Source organism: Triticum aestivum, chromosome 7B (assembly GCF_018294505.1).
Source record: "Triticum aestivum cultivar Chinese Spring chromosome 7B, IWGSC CS RefSeq v2.1, whole genome shotgun sequence".
NCBI classification, from domain to species: domain Eukaryota; kingdom Viridiplantae; phylum Streptophyta; class Magnoliopsida; order Poales; family Poaceae; genus Triticum; species Triticum aestivum.
Genome location: NC_057813.1, coordinates 599,085,080 through 599,106,417, shown reverse-complemented (window position 1 = coordinate 599,106,417; position 21,338 = coordinate 599,085,080). Strand labels below are relative to the sequence as shown.

The window sequence follows — 21,338 nt, the reverse complement described above, 5'->3', positions numbered from 1 at the left end:
AAGAGGAGGTACATGAGCTAAGCTTTATGATATGAGATCTATTCTTAGCTATCCCTAGAAATAAGGAGGGGGGGGGGGTCTATTTATAGTGCTAGTCATGAAGGGGTAAGTGGGAGAGAGGCCAAAGGCCACAGCTGCACACACTCAGGTACCGGACGTCTGGTGGGCGTCGAATGTCCGCTGATTCTTCCTGGGTGCAGTAGCGCCGGATTTCCGGTAGATGCCATACGTTCGGTGGATGTAGCTTGCTGGAGTTCGTCTTCTTCCGTCTTTGCTTACAATGATATTTTCTTTGACAAGCCAATAAGTTTTTACAAATAAGTGATTATAAAAAAATGTCTTCATTGAAAATTGCCACAGTTATTATGGATCGAAGGGAGTATAATTTATTTAGGTAGGTAAATCGTGGACATGACATGATTTGATAAACATTATTTTCACAATCACTAATGTAGATATAATCATGGATTAACGTAGTAAAATATTCATATATCATCGCAACGCACGTGCAATTATATATTTACTTTTTTATTTTGTAAATTGTTTGGATTGCCTACCGACGTCTTTGATGTGGAAATGCAGGTGGGATCCGGCCCAACCTCGCGAGTTCGTTAGCGTCAACGGAGTTGGGCAGCAACGCCACCGCCCACCGCGTCGTCGCCGCGTGGGTTCGAGCCAAGCTCCACTCCAGTCAATCAATCTCAACCCCTAGAGCAGTAAAAGCCATTTTTGAACCCGCTGTTGTGCCACCTCACAGCACCCCAGCCGCCACGTCCCCGGCGTGGTGGTAGCCTCGCAGTAGGGTTTTACCTTTGCTTCCCCTTTCCCCAAGCTGCAGAGCCCGCGGCGACCGAGGCGGGAGGGGAGGGGAGCCATGGAGATCGGGGGGCAGCACCCGGCGAGCAGCTGCTCCAAGGAGCACCAGAAGATCTACCGCGACTGGTTCGCCTTCGCCGACTCAGGTCCGATCCCCGCCTCCCGCCCCCCATTCCCCTCTGACCCCCCAGTAATCGATCCCCTTCTGCTTGCTGCTCGCGATTCGATTCGATCGGACCCCTCACTGCTCCGCTGCGCGCAGATGGCGACGGCCGCATCACGGGCCCCGACGCCATCAGGTTCTTCGCCATGTCCAGCCTCCCCCGCGCCGACCTCAAGCAGGTAGGTACCCCCGCCTCGTCTCGCGCTAGTACTGTAGATGGGGCTGTCGATTTGATCTCTAATGCGGGACCCTGTCGCGCCTCAAGGTCTGGGCCATCGCCGACTCCAAGCGGCTGGGGTACCTCGGCTTCGGCGAGTTCATCACCGCGATGCAGGTTTGCCTCGCTATCCCACGGCATTTCATTGTTCATTGTACCACCGTGCTGCTTCTAGACGGTTTTGGCTGTTGTTGATTTGTGACGGGTTTGTTGCGATTGGCAGCTCGTCTCTTTGGCGCAGGCGGGGAATGAGATATCCCAGGACAGCCTTCAGCGGGAAGGTTGTTGCTAGCCACCAAATCAGCTCTGTTGATTACTTATTTCTTGAGTGCTAATTAGTTCACGCTGTCTGACAGATCTAATCAGCTTCAATCCCCCAGTGATGGAGGGTTTGGATGCTCAACTTGCGGTAAGTCTGCTATGCCTTGATGCTGCCTCGTTAATATTTACCCATGTTTTTTGTTGAATTCCACTGACCTGTGAGAGTGATGATAACTGCTTTTTAGAAATCGAAGCATTTGGCAAAGAGGGTCGATCAGGATATGGATGGTAAGGAGTGAACCTTAAGCGTGAATTCATCCCCGCAGGAGAAATATAACAAATGGTTTTTAAATTTTGTGTAGGATTTCCTCAGGCACAGGGACCTTCTACTAACCATTGGTTCAACTCAAAGTCATCCAAGAAGGTAGTGCTCATGTTCTTCCGTTTTATTTTATTTGTTGAGTTGGAAGTATTATATGTCTCACTTCAAGCTCTTGCAAAATGTTAGAAAGTTTCATTTCCAACATGGTCATTGTTGGATAGCATATAACTTTGCTGTTTTGAATGAACAAATGTACTTTGAGAGTTTGCTCTGAGGTGAAGTTCTCCATACATTAGTCATGAGGTGAGGTAAAGCTTTGACATGTACTTCAAAGCAACAATACAAGGGTCCTATTCATTTTGGAGTTTGAATGTACTATTTAGTGATCTAAACGCTCTTACATTTCTTTACGGAGGGAGTAGTTATCTATAAGATGTACTTTTTTTTAAGCAGGCTTCTTTCCTCGGAAATAGTATAATTTGTACAATACTATTTTTAGAGAGACAGCACTTGATGTTGAAATTCAGCTGGCTAGGACAAATAATCGAAGTTTTAACTAACATAAAAAGAAGGTTTGATAAATACTAAAATTTCTTGATATGTCAATGATTGTCTAATAAAGAAAACACGACATCGAACTCAAGTCATTTATGTATGCAGCTCTGCTGTACCCAACCAAGTAGAAGTTAATCTATGTTTACACTGTTGTTGTGATGAATCATGGTTCATTTTAAGGCAATTTCCTATCCATTTCAACCAAAGCTTCAATTAATGAACTTTTAACACAAAAGCTTACACTTAATTTTGCTGAAGGTATCTCAGTTATCCTACAGAATGTGCTCAGGCACACTACAGAATGTGCTCAGGCACACTACAGAATGTGCTCAGACACCATAGAGAACCTTCGATTGATTGTGTTTTAAGAACCAAGGCATTTAGTATTTCTGTTTCTGGTTATTAGACATTGCAGACTCGCATGCTATTAAATTAAATAGTAAGGCATTGTGGCAAAGCAAGCGATTTTCTATCAAATAATACTGATTTCCTCGGTGACACATGTATCATTTATGCTTACCTTGTTTATGGTGTTTTCAATACAGATACCCCTGACTGCTGTTACTTCTGTCATTGATGGATTAAAAAGACTATACATCGAAAAATTGAAGCCTTTGGAAGTTACATACAAATTCAATGATTTTGTGTCCCCGTTACTGGTAAGTACTTGTATTCTCTATATCTGCTTTCTATACGATTCGAAAAGGACTACTTCATTCACTTTTTGTGTGTTTATATTTCCTAATGTTATATCCTTGTGGTATTACCTTCAAATAAGCTACTTAAGTACAAATAATACCCTCCATTTTGCAGACAAACAGTGATTTTGATGCAAAGCCAATGGTTATGCTCTTAGGTCAATATTCTACAGGGAAAACTACTTTCATCAAACATCTGCTAAAAACAAGCTATCCAGGTTATGTACTTCGCACATGTGTTTCCTGTAGTTTCCTGGTTTAATTTAATAACATACTATGAGACAAACTGACAATTAATTCGTCTGCTTTGCAATTTTGCAGGTGCCCATATTGGACCGGAGCCGACAACCGACAGATTTGTTGTTGTCATGGTAAACTTCAGAGAGTCTTAAATCTTCTATTTGTAGGAATGCTAGGTGGACCAAAAAAAATATTACCCCAGATATGATTTGTGAAAGGAAGTTTATTGAAAAATATAACTGGAAGACTTTTATGCCCAACACATGGTTTTGTAGAGCTCTACAACTCTTCATGCATTAGTGTCTGATTTCTGTTATATTCTTACCCGACCATTGATTGTATGTCGGATTGTTCGTGGCTTGTGATGCTACTTACCTAGCTTATCTATTTGGCACAATGCTTCATTGATTAGCATTCTGCACCTGCTTTTGTGAAACTTTTCTCTGGATCACCGAGCTAGAATTATTGTTTAGAGTATGTCATTGATAATGGCTGCTGGTTTCTCAAGGCTTTGTTAGCTAGTGTACAAGAAGTGTAAACATGTGCCCAGTAGTCAAGATTAACTTCAGGCCCTTCTCTTCTAGATTTTGTACTTATTCCTGCTTGTGGAGATTGTAGGTGAGGTTAAATTGCTATGGACACTATTGATTCATTTTTTCAGTTGTTGCAACTTATATTAGATGCTGGTGCAATTTAAACAGAATTGACCACATGTCCACATCCCAGATAGTATATTAATGTACAGTGCTTTACTTATGTTTCTCCCTGTAGTTTCTTCAGTAGTCCTGTTAATTTTCTTCCTCTTACCAGTCAGGACCTGATGAAAGGACTATCCCTGGAAATACTTTAGCTGTTCAAGCAGATATGCCTTTTAGTGGTCTCACAACATTTGGGACTTCGTTTTTGTCCAAGTTTGAATGCTCTCAGATGCCACATCCAGTAAGCTTTTATTTTTATGCATGTAGAAGGCACATGGTTATCTGGACACTGATACCTAACTTGTACCTTGAAGCTACTAGAGCATATCACGTTTGTAGACACACCTGGTGTTCTTTCTGGTGAAAAGCAACGGACACAACGTAGCTATGAATTCACAGGTGTTACATCATGGTTTGCTGCCAAGTGTGACCTTATCCTGCTTCTGTTTGATCCTCATAAGCTTGATATCAGCGATGAGTTTAAACGTGTCATCGGATCTTTACGTGGACATGATGACAAAATACGTGTAGTTCTAAACAAGGCCGACCAAATTGACACTCAACAGGTAGTTATTCATTGTTCTCTCTGCATGACCTGTGTTGTTTATTGCTTTATTTTCTGTACATAACAGTTTTTTACCTGCAGCTTATGAGAGTTTATGGTGCACTTATGTGGTCTCTTGGTAAAGTATTGAATACCCCTGAGGTGTCGCGCGTTTATATTGGGTAACCACCCATGCCCTCATTTACTTTGTTCCACTCATATAGTCAAATGTATTGTAGTTTGCTACATATTACTCTCGACTTATAATCTTGTCAAAACTCTAGATTGAATATTACTATAAGTCTCATAGATGTACTTTTTTTTTTATCTCAGTGGAGTGTTTAGCATACTTCGAATCGCTTAAGCAAAAATATCTGAATCTTGTGTATGTAAATGGTAATGACTGTTTCAATCCAGCATATTGAAACAATAAACTCACTTTAGGAATCGACATGCAGATCGTTCAATGATAAACCAGTAAAGGAATCAGCTGTTGGCCCGATCGGAAAGGAACTATTTGAGAAAGAGCAGGATGATCTCCTTTCTGATCTAAAAGATATACCAAAGAAAGCTTGTGACCGCAGGGTAAGTTTTTTCACCGTTTGTGTTCTTTTTAAGTCCCGGTCTCCTGTTTTTTTTTTCCGCCACAGTTAACACATTGATATATATGTACAGATCAATGAATTCGTCAAACGTGCTAGAGCTGCCAAGATACATGCTTATATAATTGGGCATCTAAAGAATCAGATGCCTACGATGATGGGCAAAGCTAAAGCCCAGCAGAAACTTATCGACAATTTGGAGGGCGAGTTTGCAAAGGTGTGTATTTTGTTCGTCTCTCTTAACTTTGTAGCCAGTCCACAACTGTTGCACATTGTAAGGACATGATGACCCTTGCTTCTGTTAAGATGGAGCCCTATGTTTATGAGTTCATAGCAGATGTTCTTAGTCTTGGCCCAGGTGTTTAGTTTTGGTATATGGGCATCACACAGTGTTACTAAATACTACTCCCTCCGTCCGGAAATACTTGTCATCAAAATGAATAAAAGGAGATGTATCTAGAGTTCTAGACGTATTTTAGTTCTAGATACATCCCTTATTATCCATTTTGATGACAAGTATTTCCGGACGGAGGGAGTACTTGCCAAACCACCACTGGCTTTAGAATTGCAGTTTTAACTTGCAATAAGAGCTGATTGCAGTTTGCTGACTGTCTGAACTTCTGCTTCTACACACTTCCTTCACTATTAATATTAACGCTGAACTAATAATAACTGATATCTGTTGGAACAGGTGCAAAGGGAACACCATCTCCCCGCGGGGGATTTCCCTTACGTGGAGCACTTCAGAGAAGCATTGGGCGGGTACAGCATCGACAGGTTCGAGAAGGTGAAGCCCAAGATGATCCAGGCGGTGGACGACATGCTCGGGTACGACATCCCGGAGCTGCTCAAGAACTTCAGGAACCCTTACGAGTGAGCAAATATCATGATCGGAAGACGGCTTTGGTTCGCAGTTCGACATGTCAGGCGTGGATGGCGGTGGCTTGCCCATAGGGTTTTGGCTGCCAGTGTAGTAGGGTGTTTATTGCTACTACACTGTACCCATTGTTGTATTATAACTGTATTATGCATAATACGAGCCAGAAGCAATTGCTCAGTTGTTCGCTGGAGAACGGCCTTATTGTAATGGCATGGAAGTCGGAATATGGGATGGTGGTTGCATTTATCCTTCAGATGATCATCTATTCGTTCCGAGGAACAGCTTGAATGAATGCTTGGTGGTGCGATCCAGTGAATAATACTGGACCACCTCGTGTGTGCCGTGTGGGAGCCTTATGTGGGAGAGGCCTTTTCTGATTAGTAGAGCCCCTGTCTGGCTCCATGTGGAAGTGGTATTAATTTCACTTTGGTGGATTAGGGCATGGCCAATGGTCCAGTTTGGACACATGCCCCATGATTCCACGTTGGATGAATGCCGCCGTGGAAAAAATTGGTAGAAAAGACTATAGCTTGCAGAGGCTTGGTGTAGCTTGCAGGGGAGCTAGCTTCTTCAGCCAAAAAGTGTGGTCCTCCATGAGAGAAAGGGAAGGGAGAGAATGTGCTGTGAGGAAAAATCGATCTACATGCAAATAAAGTTGATGACAGGAGAGTCATCATGGGACCTAGTAAAATACATGAGACCACCCCATGCGTTGTGTAACTTTTGTAATGCATGTAGCTTCAGATTTTCTTTATCCTGTTGGCAGATGGGGCAGTAGCAGGGTACTGCCTCCATTGTACATGCCCTTAGAGATCACCTTCTCATGTGTACAATCTGGGGCCATACCTGTCTCTCCCTCTGCGTGGGGGCTGGTTGGTGATTACTATCTATAAATAAATAGCGATGCAGAAATGCCATTCGCGTCCACTCAAATAAAAAGAAATGTCATTCGTGGTCGTCGAGGTTAAAATGCAGCTTCATGTTCGGGGGTGTCTGTTTGGCACACTGTTTTTCGTTTTGCCAACGGGCATGTCTGAACCATAGGATAAGGATCCGATGGCCCGGGCTGTTTCCCTCATCCTCATACTCAGCACACCCCTCTCTTTCTCTCCCCTCTGCCTGACATGTGGAGGGGGCAAGGGCACAACCAGGCTGCATTCCAAAGTCAAAAGAATGATTGTCCTGCCAAAATAAAATAGCAATATTGTTCTGCGCTCCATGTCGATCTCGCCACTGCCACTCGTCATCAAGAACAAAAAAAAAAGAGTACTAGGAAATTTTAGGCGAGGAGCTTGGACCAAGAAAAAAAAACCCTGGACCAAACAAAATCGCCTATAGCTGGCGAGTCTGTTGTATTTTATCTGAAAACAATGGTAAACCAGCAGCAAGGAGTCGTAAGCGAGTCGCCCAAACCGACACTACGCTTTCTGCTCGCAAGTCAAACACGGTTGGCACCGGCAGCCTGTCACAGACCAGGAGCCCTACCCGCGCCGACCCAGCTGCAGCCGCGTCAATCATTGTAAACGTTCGGCTATAAAATAATTTTAAACGCTACTGGAAAGAAAACATAGTGCCAAAATAATTTTGCCAAATTTTAAGTTTGCCAACCACATGTCCCATGCGGTGCCAAAAAATATACAGTATATAAATGATAAGGAAATAATGTAATAACTCGTACTCCTGTACAAAGTATAGAGAAAGAGAAAAAAAAAGCAGAGATAGAAAAAAACTAGGTGGAAAAGACAAGGACGCCGCCCGCCGAACACGCGCGGAAACGCTGACGACCCGCCGGCCCGGTCCGGCCCGACCCCTTCCGCCCGGTTTCCCCTCCCCGTCCAACCCCAACCCCGACCCGACGCGCTCGGGCTCGGCCTCCCTCACGCCTCCGTCCCCGTCCGGCACCAAACCCATCCCATCCCCTCCCCTCCTCCTCCCTTTTCCACACTGACCAACGATAGCCAGGCCACCGCACCCGCAGTTTCGTGCACCGCACTTCTCCACCCACCACCTACCTCCCCCCGTGTTCCCCTCCCCCCTCAAAACCTATCGCCGCAGACCATCCACCCACCGACGAGCGATCGCCACGGCCGATTGATCCACAGCGCGGGGCGGTGGCGCACCAGATCCGGCCGCGGCGGCGATGATGAAGCAGCTGCTGCCGCAGAGCCAGCTGCGGCGCTCGGCGGCGGCGTCGGCGGCGCGCTCCTCGGGGGGCGGCGTCGGGGCCGAGGGCGCGGGTGGGCCCGACGGCGTCGGCGCGGGCGCGGGGGCGGGCGGGCGGACCGCCTCCTCCTCCACCTTCTGGTTCCTGCTCCACGCGTTCTGCTGCCTCATCTCGCTCTTCCTCGGCTTCCGCTTCTCCAGGCTGCTCTTCTTCCTGCTCTTCTCCAGCAGCGCGCTCTACGCCGCCACCTCCAACAACAAGTCGGCCGTGCTCCGCGCCATCACGACAACCACGACGACGACCACGACGACCACAACCACGACCAACACCTTCACCCTCTCCTTCGCCGCCGCGGGCAACCCGCCCCCGTCCAACCCGGACAACCTCACCGCCGCCGCGCTCGAGGAGGCCGCGGGGAGCACGCAGAGCCACGTGGTGGTCGGCCGCCACGGGATTCGGATCCGCCCCTGGCCGCACCCCGACCCCGTCGAGGTCATGCGCGCGCACCGGATCATGGAGCGCGTGCAGGAGGAGCAGCGCCGCTGGTACGGCGTCAGGGAGGCGCGCCCGGTGCTCGTCGTCACCCCGACCTACTCGCGCGCCTTCCAGGCGCTCCACCTCACCGGCCTCCTCCACTCGCTCCGCAACGTGCCCTACCCGCTCACCTGGATCGTCGTCGAGGCCGGCGGCGTCACCAACGCCACCGCCTCCATGCTTGCGCGCTCCAACCTCACCTTCGTCCACGTTCCATTCCCGGAAAAAATGCCCCTCGAATGGGCCGACCGCCACGCCACTGAGAACCGCATGCGCCTCCACGCCCTACGGTATGCACCTCCTACTCAATCCACATAGCCTGCCTACCTGTAACAGAGGATGATTGGTTTGCTCCTGTCATTTAGGGTGATCCGGGAGAGGAAGATGGACGGTGTAGTTGTGTTTGCCGATGACAGCAACGTGCATAGCATGGAGCTGTTCGATGAGGTGCAGAAGGTCCAGTGGATGGCCGCAGTGTCTGTGGGTATCCTTGCGCACACCGGAACAGCAGAGCAGCCACGCCTTACCGAAGAGGACAAGAAGAACATGCCACTTCCAGTCCAGGGTCCTGCCTGCAACTCTTCCGGGCATTTGGCTGGATGGCACACATTCAACACGTTGCCGTTCTCTGGGAAGACCGCCACGGTGGTTGGCGAGGCAGCGCCTGTGCTACCGAAGGGTTTGGAGTGGGCTGGGTTTGTGATGAACTCGAGAATGCTGTGGAAGGAGGCAGAGGGCAAGCCTGATTGGGTGAAGGATCTTGATGCTGTGGGGGAGAATGGGGAGGAGATTGAAAATCCTCTTACTCTCTTGAACGATGCGTCCTATGTTGAACCGTTGGGCAACTGTGGGAAGAAGGTCCTACTTTGGTGGCTCCGTGTTGAAGCCCGGGCCGACAGCAAGTTTCCACAAGGGTAAGATTTTGTTTTAGACCCTGTTTCTGTTATGTGTTGCTGGTCATTTTAATTTTCCTGTTTCTTATCAGAAAGTATTATGATGTTCTATAGGACACTTCACCTTTTGTCCAATACGTTAAACACCTCATGCAACCACAGATCATAGAGAACCCTTTCTGTCAGTTAGGCCTGACCAGACTTGGTAGTTACAAGCCCAGTCTCACTATTTGAAGGGTACACCATGAAAACATGACCTAAGCCAACTATTTTGCAGTTGCCATGGAACTTAAACGTCAATGTATGTTTGATCCAGCAATAGAACGGCCATTTCCAGGGGCACAGCCACCACGCACCTCCGGCATGGGCACTTGCTGGTGGCCGTCTCAGGAATGTATGAGGGATTTGTTTTTCAGGGCTGCTAGGTCCAGCCCACAAGGGGCAGCTGATCAAGCCCGTGTGATGTGCTTGATTGTTGAATTTATTTTAAGAATTGTCATATATATATATATATATATATATACCACTGTATCGTGGACACCCAGATAGTTAATCCTGCTGTATCGCCCCGGCTCCAAAAGTTCCCTGGCTCCAATACTGCCCATATTTAGTATGGTTATGTTGGGCTGAGTGGTGTCAGATTTCGTTACATGTGATTTTCTAAATGAATAATCTTAAAAAACCCAGTTTAGAATAGCCAATATTGCCCACCCTCTAGCCTGTCTCGGCTAACAGCGTGTTTGGCAATATTTGGGAAGGGGAATGGGAGTTTAGTCTAGGGAGTTGTATTGAGATTAGACATGGGATGGGTCGTTTTATTCCCAATCCCCTGTTTTGGCGCATGGTAGGAATTATGTGTGAGAATTTGAGGAAAATTTATATTCCCTTGTTTGGTTCATGGGAATTGACGAGGGACTAGACCAGGGAAGTGAACATAAGTTATGATGAAGGGTTAAGATTGACTCACAAACAATCCCCTCCCAACTCCCACCCCCTCCCCTGTTAATAAAACTGTGGGAGTTGGAGTCTCAAGTCCCATGCCTATTCCTTTATAAATTCCCAATCCCCCTAACCAAACAATAGATTTGAAGTCTCCTACCCTTTTAATTCCCATTACCTCACACTAATTACCCCCAACCAAAGAGTTCCATTCTGGTCTAGGATTTTTTAGTGTTGTGCTTGTAGTACTGTTAAAGTAATCTTTGGGATGTGAGCGCTATAGGCCTATGATAGTTTTGCTTGGTTTTCCTTTTCATACTAGTTTCAGAAAGGAACTTGATTCTGGTATACACTTTGACACACATTTACAATCTGCACGCATTAGAGCCAGCATAAAATTAAGTAGGAGTATTTCGTAGCTGCAATATCTGTCTATTTTTATGTAAATATTTGAGATTGACCTCTTACACGGGCATGGTGCCATATGGCAACATTAGAACAAAGAATGTTTGAATATATCATTGTTAACATAAGTGTTAAATTTTAGACCCTGCGTTGTCATGTAGTTTAGCATCGTCAAATTGAATGGTTTAACCGTTTAAGAACATTTCCTTAAAATAGTTAGGCGGAAGAAAAAGACCCATTCCTCGTGTTAGTCTTGGTCTCCAAAACCATGTGCCATAGAGAGCCCTCGTGAGAGACTTGAGGAATAAAAGGTCTTGAGAAAAACTCTGGATTTCACTGCAGTCAAATATAAGATTCTGCTAACCTATCAACTCTGATTATCAGATTTGTTTTCTTAGGTTTTTCCTTCTCTTGTCTTCTGAATTAAGCATGCTCAATTTTCTTCTTCCTTAGGCTGTAATAACCTAAGTTGAAATTATCCATTTTTAGGCTGTAATAACTTAAATTCTTCTTTTGCAGGTGGGTGATTGAGCCACCTTTGGAAGTTGTTGTTCCCGCCAAGCGCACACCATGGCCAGAAACCACCATGGATGTCTCATCGGAGATGTTAGACGCCAAGCAAGAGCAGGAGGACAGGCAGCTGCCAAGGACCAACAACAGGTCAGCTCGGCCCCGAAGCACCACCACGAAACGGAAGGGCGACGTCCACAACTGAGGCAGGATAAACAAACCATGTAATGTACATCTCACATCACCTTACACCCGCGGTATCTGCAATAGGAGGCATGTCCAGTCGATCTAGTGGGTATTGTGTTTATTTTTTTGTTTCCTGATGTTTTGCTCTGGTGGCAACGACGACGACGCTCTCGTGCTGGGATATGTCTTCCTAGAAGACCGTTTCGTTATCTGTAGCTCTACCTGTTGTGCTGTAATATAACACCGCAGTTGTTGTCTCAAGAAAATGGTGTCTGAATTCTGGATGACCTATACGCATGTCGACTCTGAAGTATTGTGTGATCAGTGTTTTCAGGCATAGTTTCCCTTTCAGGCTGCAAGTGGGACTGTCCGCGGGAAGCCCGCATCCGCCCAACATCTGCCACATAATATAGGTGGAAAGCCCGCGCCCAACATCTGCCACATAATATAGGTGGAAAGCCCGCATCTGCTTGCATATTTTTACACGGGATAAGTGGGTTTAGCGGGTAACGCACCTCCCACCAACATGACTGGAAATGAATGTTCATGCGCTCAAATAGCAGCCAAGTACGAGCGCGTACAGGCACGTTAGGCAGCATATACAAATATTCAATTGTTCATGTTCATGCGTATACTGAATAGTGATTGTTGAACACGAGGTCTTCTGGTGCCGGCGAGCATCGGCAAGTTACCTGAAGCTGGACATCATGCACTGTCAAAACATGGATCTGGTGTACTTAAAGTTGTCGCCGCCCACACGGCTGTGGAAGATGGATGGACGGGTAGAGAATGAGTAAATGACTGATCAACCAGAGAGATGGATGTGTGTCCCTGCTTGTGGATGGCACCAGACAAACGCGGGGCTTTTTTCAAGATCGTGATGATAGCAAAGATGCGTCGTCCATGGCGAAGCTGGGCGGCCTTGACGGAGCTGGGCTGCGACATTGCGGCGGCATCCATGGCGGACTGGGACAGACCATGACAGAATCGGACGATGGCGACGCTGTGGCGGCGTCCGTGGCGGCTATGGCGGAGTTGGAAGACGGCGTTGTGGTCATGCACGGCGGCGGCCCCTGATTCGAGGAAGTGAGAAGGAAGTGGGCTCGCGGGCGCCGCAGGACAAACCCACCTATCCCACATATCCAGTCGCTCTATCCGTGGGTGTCCACGAACACGGATTATGTGGGCTTTTACGTGGGCACCGTGGGCAGCCCACGTCCACTTGCAGCCTGACTTCCCACCTATCCCACATATCCAGTCGCTCTATCCTTGGGTGTCCACGAACACGGATTATGTGGGCTTTTACGTGGGTACCGCGGGCAGCCCGCGTCCACTTGCAGCCTGACTTCCCTTCCTTTGGGGGTTGTGCTGAAATCGTGATGTTTTTTTGTTTTTATCTTTATCAAATGTAAGTATTTAAAATCTACTCCCTCCGTTTCTAAATATAAGTCTTTTTATACATATCAAATGGAGTACAACATATGAATGTATGTAGACATATTTTAGAGCGTAGATTCACTCATTTTGCTTTGTACTCCCTCCGTCCGAAAATACTTGTCATCAAAATGAATAAAAGGTGATGTATCTCGAACTAAAATATGTTACATACATCCTCTTTTATCCATTTTGATGACAAGTATTTCGGGATGGAGGGAGTATGTAGTCACTTGTTCAAATCTCTAAAAAAACCTATATTTAGGAACAGAGGGAGTATGTTTTTTTACAGTATGTTATCAATGATCCCTGTGTTGGAGTTGTGTCGAATATAGTGTACGAGGTAGGTTACAGTTGGACTTATAGTTGTATTGTGTTTAGATAGGATATAGAGTCGTGTCCTAGTAGGACACTTGTATCCTAGGCCTCTCATATATAGCGGGGCTAGACACACGTTGTAACCTATGCCAGCATAATAGCACATGCGCGCAAGGGGGAGCCGGCGGCGTGTGCCGGCGCCCGGGTGGTCGTTGTGCGGTATTGTGACGGTGTCATGGGGAGGAGCGCCCATAGTCAAGCCCCGGGGATGTAGCCAGTGGCGGAGCTTAGTGCAAGCAAAACCAGGCTATGGCCCGCCCAGCTTTGCTACAAACCAATGTGCCTGAAGAGTGAAATGGGCATGGATGGAAAAAAACGATCTGCTTTTTCTAAGCTGGCCCGCCCAATCATTTCATTCTAGCTCCGTCACTGGATGTAGCCATATCGGTGAACCTCGTTAACAAATCTCGGTGTCGTGCTTGTGTGATTGCTTGGTCTTCGAATGATCGACGGTATGCCTCGGATTTATTCTAACAAATGGTATCAGAGCAAGGTTACGGAAGGTCGATGTGCGTTGATTTAGAGTAAGATTGCCGTTGACTTCGTCACGGAGATGAAGTGCAGAAGATTAGTCTTCGGCCGAAGCTACTGCTCGGATGGGAAGCAAGTTTTCCATGAAAGTCATCTTGTACCGCGGTCATCGGTGAGTATTGGAAGCATCGCGGCGGAAGGATCGCGATCGGCTGGTTGGCAGCTGACGTAGCGGCAACCCTAGGCAGCGCATACGAAGAGTACGGGCTGGCCCAGGCGGGGCTCGCAGGTACACGCGGCCAGGCATGGAAAAGCTGGCTAGGCAATTGGCACGCTGCGTGGAACGGTTGCAGTGCAGATCCGATCGAGTGCTTACGAGATTTGTTTGAAAAAAAAGGAGGACCAGGTCCTCGTGTACGGCACAGATGGAGGCAACAGATCAAATCAGCAGATGAAATCCATTGGTTGATACGCATACATCAGAAAGCACGCACATGGCAAAGCAATAGCAGCATCGGGAGTTGAGCTAGAGCAACTATACGTTGAAAGATCGTGGATGTCGCCTAGAGGGGGGGGGGGTGAATAGGCGTTTTAAAATAATTACGGTTTAGGCTTGAACAAATGCGGAATAAACCTAGCGGTTAATTTGTCAAGCACAAAACCTAAAACAACTAGGCTCGCCTATGTGCACCAACAACTTATGCTAAGCAATATAAGCAACTATGTGATAGCAAGATATGTGACAAAGACCAATATGGCTATCACAAAGTAAAGTGCATAAGTAAAGGGCTCGGGTAAGAGATAACCGAGGCACGCGGAGACGACGATGTATCCCGAAGTTCACACCCTTGCGGATGCTAATCTCCGTTTGGAGCGGTGTGGAGGCACAATGCTCCCCAAGAAGCCACTAGGGCCACCGTAATCTCCTCACGCCCTCGCACAATGCAAGATGCCGTGATTCCACTAAGGGACCCTTGAGGGCGGTCACCGAACCCGTACAAATGGCGACCCTTGGGGGCGGTCACCGAACCCGTACACTTTGGCAACCCTTGGGGGCGGTCACCGGAACCCGTCAAAATGCTCGGGGCGATCTCCACAACCTAATTGGAGACCCCGACGCTTGCCCGGAGCTTTACACCACAATGATTGAGCTCCGAACACCACCAACCGACTAGGGCGCCCAAGCACCCAAGATGAACAAGCTCAAGGGCACCAAGCACCCAAGAGTAATAAGCTTCTCAACTTTTAACTTCCACGTATCATCGTGGAGAACTCAAACCGATGCACAAATGCAATGGCAAGGGCACATAGAGTGCCCAAGTCCTTCTCTCTCAAATCCCACCAAAGCAACTAATGCTAGGGAAGAAATGAGAGGAAGAACAAGAAGGAGAACACCAAGAACTCCAAGAACTAGATCCAAGGGGTTCCCCTCACATAGAGGAGAAAGTGATTGGTGGAAATGTGGATCTAGATATCCTATCTCTTTCCCCCCAAAAACTAGCAAGAATCCATGGAGGGATTGAGAGATAGCAAGCTCGGAGAAGGTCAACAATGGGGGAAGAACGCGAGCTCAAAGGATAAGGTCCATTGGGGAAGAAGACCCCCTTTTATAGGAGGGGGAAAATCCAACCGTTACCCCACTGTACATCCCCGCACAGAGTGGTACTACCGCTAGGGAAGGGCGGTACTACCGCTCCGGGCGGTACTACCGCTCAACCCAGCGGTACTGCCGCGCTGCCAGGGTCCTGACCCCAGGGCGGTGCTACCGCTAGGGAAGAGCGGTACTACCGCTTAGGGCGGTACTACCGCTCCTACTACCTCCCTTAGTGCCGCAAAACCCGACACGAAAAACTCGTTCGAGAATCGAGGCGGAAGTAGCCTAGACACACAACGGTACTACGGCCGAAAATCCCAAGCGGTACTACCGTTCGGAGAGCGGTACTACCGCTTGGAGCGGTACTACTGCTCTGAGAGCGGTACTACCGCTGGGGAGCTTCGGCGGTACTGCCGCTGTGGTCGCGGTACTACCACTGGGGCCAACCTTATGCCTCAACCACAAAAACAAAGAATACTCCAAGGAAAACCAGAACTGCCATAACTTCTTCATATGAGCTCCGAATTGAGCAAACTCAAGCTTGTTTGAAACAAGACAACGAGTAGCATCAAAACAACGACTGGTTATAGAAGAAGAGGCAGGGGAGGTATGCTTAGCAAACAAAGGAGTGACACCTCCAACAGAGAAGAACCGGCATACCCTCCAACATCGAAAACATCATAGAAGATGCATGTGAACTCCGTTTTTGATGAACACGAGCTTGTCATGAACATGACCAAAAGCTCCAAATCTCACAAGGAGAAGAACCAAACAAGAACCAATAAAGATGATGCAAGGATGCAATGGTTTGAGCTCTCTACGAACGATACGATCAAGCAACTCATCGAGAGCCCTCCTTGATAGTACGGCAAACGATCCTATAACCCGGTCTCCCACAACTACCATGAGACCGGAAAAATAGAAAACCTATCAAGGGCAAACCTTTGCCTTGCACATGGTCCACTTGAGCTAGATGATGACGATCTTGACTCCCTCAAGTTGGACCACCTTTCTTGATTGCATTGGCTCGAAGAGGACTAGTTGATTGCTCCCCCATACTCCACTATGGGTGAGCCACTCTTCTGCACATCTTCACAAGTCCATTGTCGCCACAATGTATGGCAAGCTTCAAGCATATGATCTCTTCATGATGATTCAACTTGAGCTTCCACACCGCAACCTAACCCCACAAAGAACTCTCACGAAGACCATGGGTTAGTACACAAAGCGTAATTGACCATGCTTACCATACCATGGGATCGCTTGATCCCTCTCGGTACATCTTCTATGCTTTGTGTGTTGATCAACTTGATTCATTCTTTGACTTAGTCTTGATCAACCTTGAATCTTTCCAACTCTCTTCATTTGGATGATGTCTTGAAGGTAAACATGAATGATCACACAATCTTCTTCTTCAAGACATGCTTGCAATAAGCTCAACACTAATAAGACCAATCTTTGGATAATTCCTTAATAGCAACTTGGTCATCACAAACTCTCCTTGAAACCAACAAATGGACTCCAAGAAAAGCCTATGGACAAACCCTTCAAATATAACTCAAGGCAACCATTAGTCCATAGAGATTGTCATCAATTGCCAAAACCAAACATGGGGGCACCGCATGTTCTTACATACGTGAAGATCAAAAGTTTTTGGTTGAATTGCTACTAGTACTGGGAGGTGACCACGTTAGGTTTGTTTATGTACCTTGGCATCGTGGAAAGAAGCTCGGTTATTTTTCACAAGGTCAGCTGTACAAAGAATCATGACGTCATCGGGCATCGGGTTTGAGGTGGAGAAGTTCAATGGAACTGAAAACCTTGGGTTATGGCAGACATGGGTGAAAGATTGTTGGCACAACAAGGATGCTTGAAGGCATTGCGGGAAGTCATGTCAGCTAAGATGGAATTATCATATGATGAATGGAAATTCACGGAAGATGATTTGGGAGCCTTGAAGCGTGTCATTGCAGTCGAACAAGTTCGGCTGGGTTGGACTGGATAGTCTGACAGATCGACGCAAGTCAGTTGGTACAGAAGACGGTGGTGGAATCGGCGACTACGACATAGGAGCGTGAGGCTGATGGGTGACCGACTTCTGGGCGTGGAAACATGTGGCACATGCCCGAGGGCTTGGCGCCTTCAATAAGACTATGGCGCGGGGTTGATTCAAGACGGTGCTCACATGAGAGCTTGAAGTCGACAGGACGCAAGGATGGACTGATCATCTACCATGGAGTCATGTTGAAGGGGGAGTTGGAGTCTAGAGGACTCCACTCGGTGCTGATTGAGGGGCTACGGCGTAAGACGTCAGAGAGTCAAAGCCTATTTCAGCGGGCAAAGCGAGTGACACATAGTTCGGAATGGAGCCCAGTGGTCTGATGGAAGCGTCAAACTCGTCACCGGTCGACGAAGATCGGTGGTACCCTGCAGTGGGGGTTGAGTGGTGTGGTCCGCGGCCCTTGAGAATCGACCGAGACAGCGGAGGCTTGACGCGGTAATAGCGGCGAGGTGTGCGGTATGCACGGGGCATGGAGACGGGCTAGGGCTCTGGTGGTCATACATGTGGTGAGACAACTACGAATTTGACTTGGGATGACTACAAGCAATGGTGAAATTCCTTCAAGTTTCAGACATGCAGTCAAGAAAGGAGCGGTGATGTTGAGTTCAGGTAACTCTTCTGTGTGACACTCAATATGTGAGTTGTTCACTTTCACGCAGGTCAGTGATTAGTGTGTGATGGCGTTGAACAGATACTCTGGAAGTTGGGAGCACAAATTGAGTAACAAGGGACTTAATTTTGCTCGAGTGTTGACTATGGTCAAGAAAAGAAGGGACTACAAGTTGCAGGTGGAGTCGCATGGAGTCTTTGGAGTAGCAGCGGTACTCATGGGATAAGCTCAAGTCCAATGTACATGGAAGTTTGACGCATGGACAAATCTAGGGTGATGGAGTATATTCGCCAAGGTGGAGTTTGTTGGAGTTGTGTCGAATATAGTGTACGAGGTAGGTTACAGTTGGACTTGTAGTTGTATTGTGTTTAGATAGGATATGGAGCCGTGTCCTAGTAGGACACTTGTATCCTAGGCCTCTCATATATAGCAGGGCTAGACACACGTTGTAACCTATGCCAGCATAATAGCACAAGCGCGCAAGGGGGAGACGGTGGCATGTGCCGGCGCCCGGGTGGCCGGTGTGCGGTATTGTGAGTGTCATGGGGAGGAGCGCCCATAGTCAAGCCTCGGGGATGTAGCCATATCGGTGAACCTCGTTAACAAATCTCGGTATCGTGCTCGTGTGATTGCTTGGTCCTCGAATGATCAACGGTATGCCTCAGATTTATTCCAACACCCTGCATTTCGAATGGAATAGAGGTTGTGTCTTTCACAACCACAAAGCACAGAGCACGCCATCCATGATGGGAACGCACGACGAAGTGTGAGAAGGAAGCGTTTGTGACTTTCGGCCTTAGCTAACGCTTTCCACTAGGAGCCCTCGCTTTTCTATGAGCCCTGTTGCGGAGGGATCTGCTGGTATTTGGTTGCTCCTCCCGTCCGTTCATGCCGTGGCACGAGGTAGGGAGGTAGCCAACCATTAGAGCACAGCTGGTATTTGGTTGCTCCTCCCATCCGTTCGTGCCATGGCATGAGGCAGGGAGGTAGCCAACCATTAGAGCCTCTACAACGAGACTCCGAGCCCTCGAACATGTGTGGACGCGCCCTGACACTGACCTGTCAATCCGTAATTTTTGCATCTGCATCTGGATACCTAAGGGCATGTACAATGGTTCTATCTTAGCAGCGCCACGTAGGACAAATGGTGAGGTGGAGGAGAGAGAACTCATAAGAAACGACTTGTTTTTTCTTATTTAAGAGAAGACAAGAGATAATCTCTTAGCACAATGTGTCTCACCATATTTTTAGGAATGACTAGTTATTGAAGATAAGGCTACGAGATGACCCATTGTAGACAATATTTTTTATCATCTCTAAATTACATGCAAGACTTAAGATAAGACTACCTTATCAACCATCGTACACGCCCTAAGGGCATGTATAATGGTTTTATCTTAGCAATGCCACGTAGGATAAATGACTAGGTGGAGGAGAGAAAAATCATAAGAATTGACTTGTCTTCTCTTATTTAAGAGAAGACAAGAGATGATCTCCTAGGGCATGTACAATGGTTCTATCTTAAGAGTGCCACGTAAGAGAAATGGTAAGATAAGGCTTGTCTTCTCTTATTTAAGAGAAGACAAGAGATGGTCTCTTAGCATAATTTGTCTCACCATGTTTCTAGAAATAGCTAATTATTGAAGATAAGGCTAAGAAATGACCCATTGTAGACATGTTTTTTTGTCATCTCTAATTTACATGCAAGACTTAAGATAAGACTATCTTATCAACCATTGTACATGCCCTTAGCACACTATGTCTCACCACGTTTTTAGGAATAACTAGTTATTTAAGATAAGGCTAAGATATGACCCATTGTAGACATGTCTTTTGTCATCTCTAAATTACAAGCAAGACTTAAGATAAGACTATCTTATCAACCATTGTACATGCCCTAATAGTAGAAATCTTAAATCCATACAAAAGCATGCAAAGAAGAAAAATCCTACGTACTACGTAGATCAACTAACCTACTCCTCGTCGAATATGTCCACTATCTCCGTGTCCGGTGCCGGGTACATGGCAGCAGCTGCAGCTTCAGCTCCTCCACGGCAGCTTGCGCATCCATCTTCGCTTCGACCTTGTCGAAGAGGGTGTCGATCGTTGCCTGTTCCTGCCGGATGAAAAACCTAGTTGGCCTCCGCATAGGCCTCCTCCTAGATGGACTCCAGGATGGCTTGTTGCTCCACCATCTCGTCCGCTTGGGCGACAACGAACTCCGCCTACTCCACGTTGAAGCCCGGAGCCGGCACCAACTCCTGCTTCGGCTGCTTTGCCTCCTCCTCGTCCTCCATGGAGCCGACTGTTGCTGTTCTCTTCCCTTCTCCTGCTTCTCCTCCACCTCCTCCAATTCAGGCGAGTCCGGAGGCAACCCGAGAGCGATGAGGGTGGCGCGTGCGGCGCACCTTGCCTGGATTTCCTGCTGGATCTCATACCGGCGCTCCGGCGTGAGCATGACATGGGTGGTTATCTTCTTCTGGACCTTGGCGAAGCCGGAGAGCTTGGGAAGAGAGCCGGAGCGGGAGAGAGAGGAGGCAGATGGGCTCGGGCTGGCGGCGCAGAGTGGGAGGAGGTGGATGGGCTAGGGTTGGGGGACGCTGGCCGGCTTAAATAGCAAGATTTGACCTTGGGCGGCGAGCCGGACCGGCGTTACGCATCATTCACACCCCAAAGGAGGAGATGTCCGTCGGACCACCGGGTTTCCGGACGATTCTGCATGGGACCTCGACGTCAGTTCGACGTGGCGGACACACCCGGGCGCCTTCATATCCACCCCATATTTGGGCTGGATATGAGGGGTGCCGGTCAACTCAGGTGTTTGAGGCCCGTTTGAGGCGCCTGAGTCAAAATTTCATGACCAGTCAGTGACTGGATGGCCCGCCCGAGCGTTCGAAGTCGGTCTGCGGTGCCCGACTGTAGATGCTTTGATCCATATTACTTGTCACAACCGGATGTACTATCTCCGTAATCTACCAAAACGTCATATATTTTAGCATGGAGGTAATACTTATCAATATATATTTATGTTGAAAGCCGTACATAATTAAACATTTCACCCCCTCCATAAAGGAAGAATATCATTATGACCGGTTCATACACCCTCAAACATGGCACAATCGAAGCCATCGACATCACCAACACCTAGTTCCAATTTTTTTA

The 21,338-nt window shown here is 47.5% G+C and overlaps 2 protein-coding genes across 2 annotated transcripts; both read left to right on the top strand.

The window, feature by feature from the left end:
- Positions 1–699: 699 nt before the first annotated feature.
- LOC123158875 (EH domain-containing protein 1) lies at positions 700–6,249 on the top strand. Its single transcript, XM_044576695.1, has 16 exons — positions 700–962; positions 1,079–1,158; positions 1,245–1,313; positions 1,420–1,477; positions 1,553–1,605; positions 1,703–1,745; positions 1,820–1,881; positions 2,880–2,993; positions 3,148–3,250; positions 3,354–3,403; positions 4,083–4,211; positions 4,285–4,536; positions 4,617–4,696; positions 4,973–5,099; positions 5,190–5,333; positions 5,808–6,249. The coding sequence occupies exons 1-16, from the start codon at positions 875–877 to the stop codon at positions 5,991–5,993; spliced, it is 1,638 nt and encodes a 545-aa protein (XP_044432630.1). The 5' UTR covers positions 700–874; the 3' UTR covers positions 5,994–6,249.
- Positions 6,250–7,947: 1,698 nt separating this feature from the next.
- On the top strand, positions 7,948–11,937 carry LOC123156518 (probable beta-1,4-xylosyltransferase IRX14). The gene is made up of 3 exons (XM_044574639.1): positions 7,948–8,984; positions 9,060–9,608; positions 11,451–11,937. Exons 1-3 carry the CDS (start codon positions 8,137–8,139, stop codon positions 11,644–11,646), a joined length of 1,593 nt encoding a protein of 530 aa, XP_044430574.1. The 5' UTR covers positions 7,948–8,136; the 3' UTR covers positions 11,647–11,937.
- Positions 11,938–21,338: the final 9,401 nt, after the last annotated feature.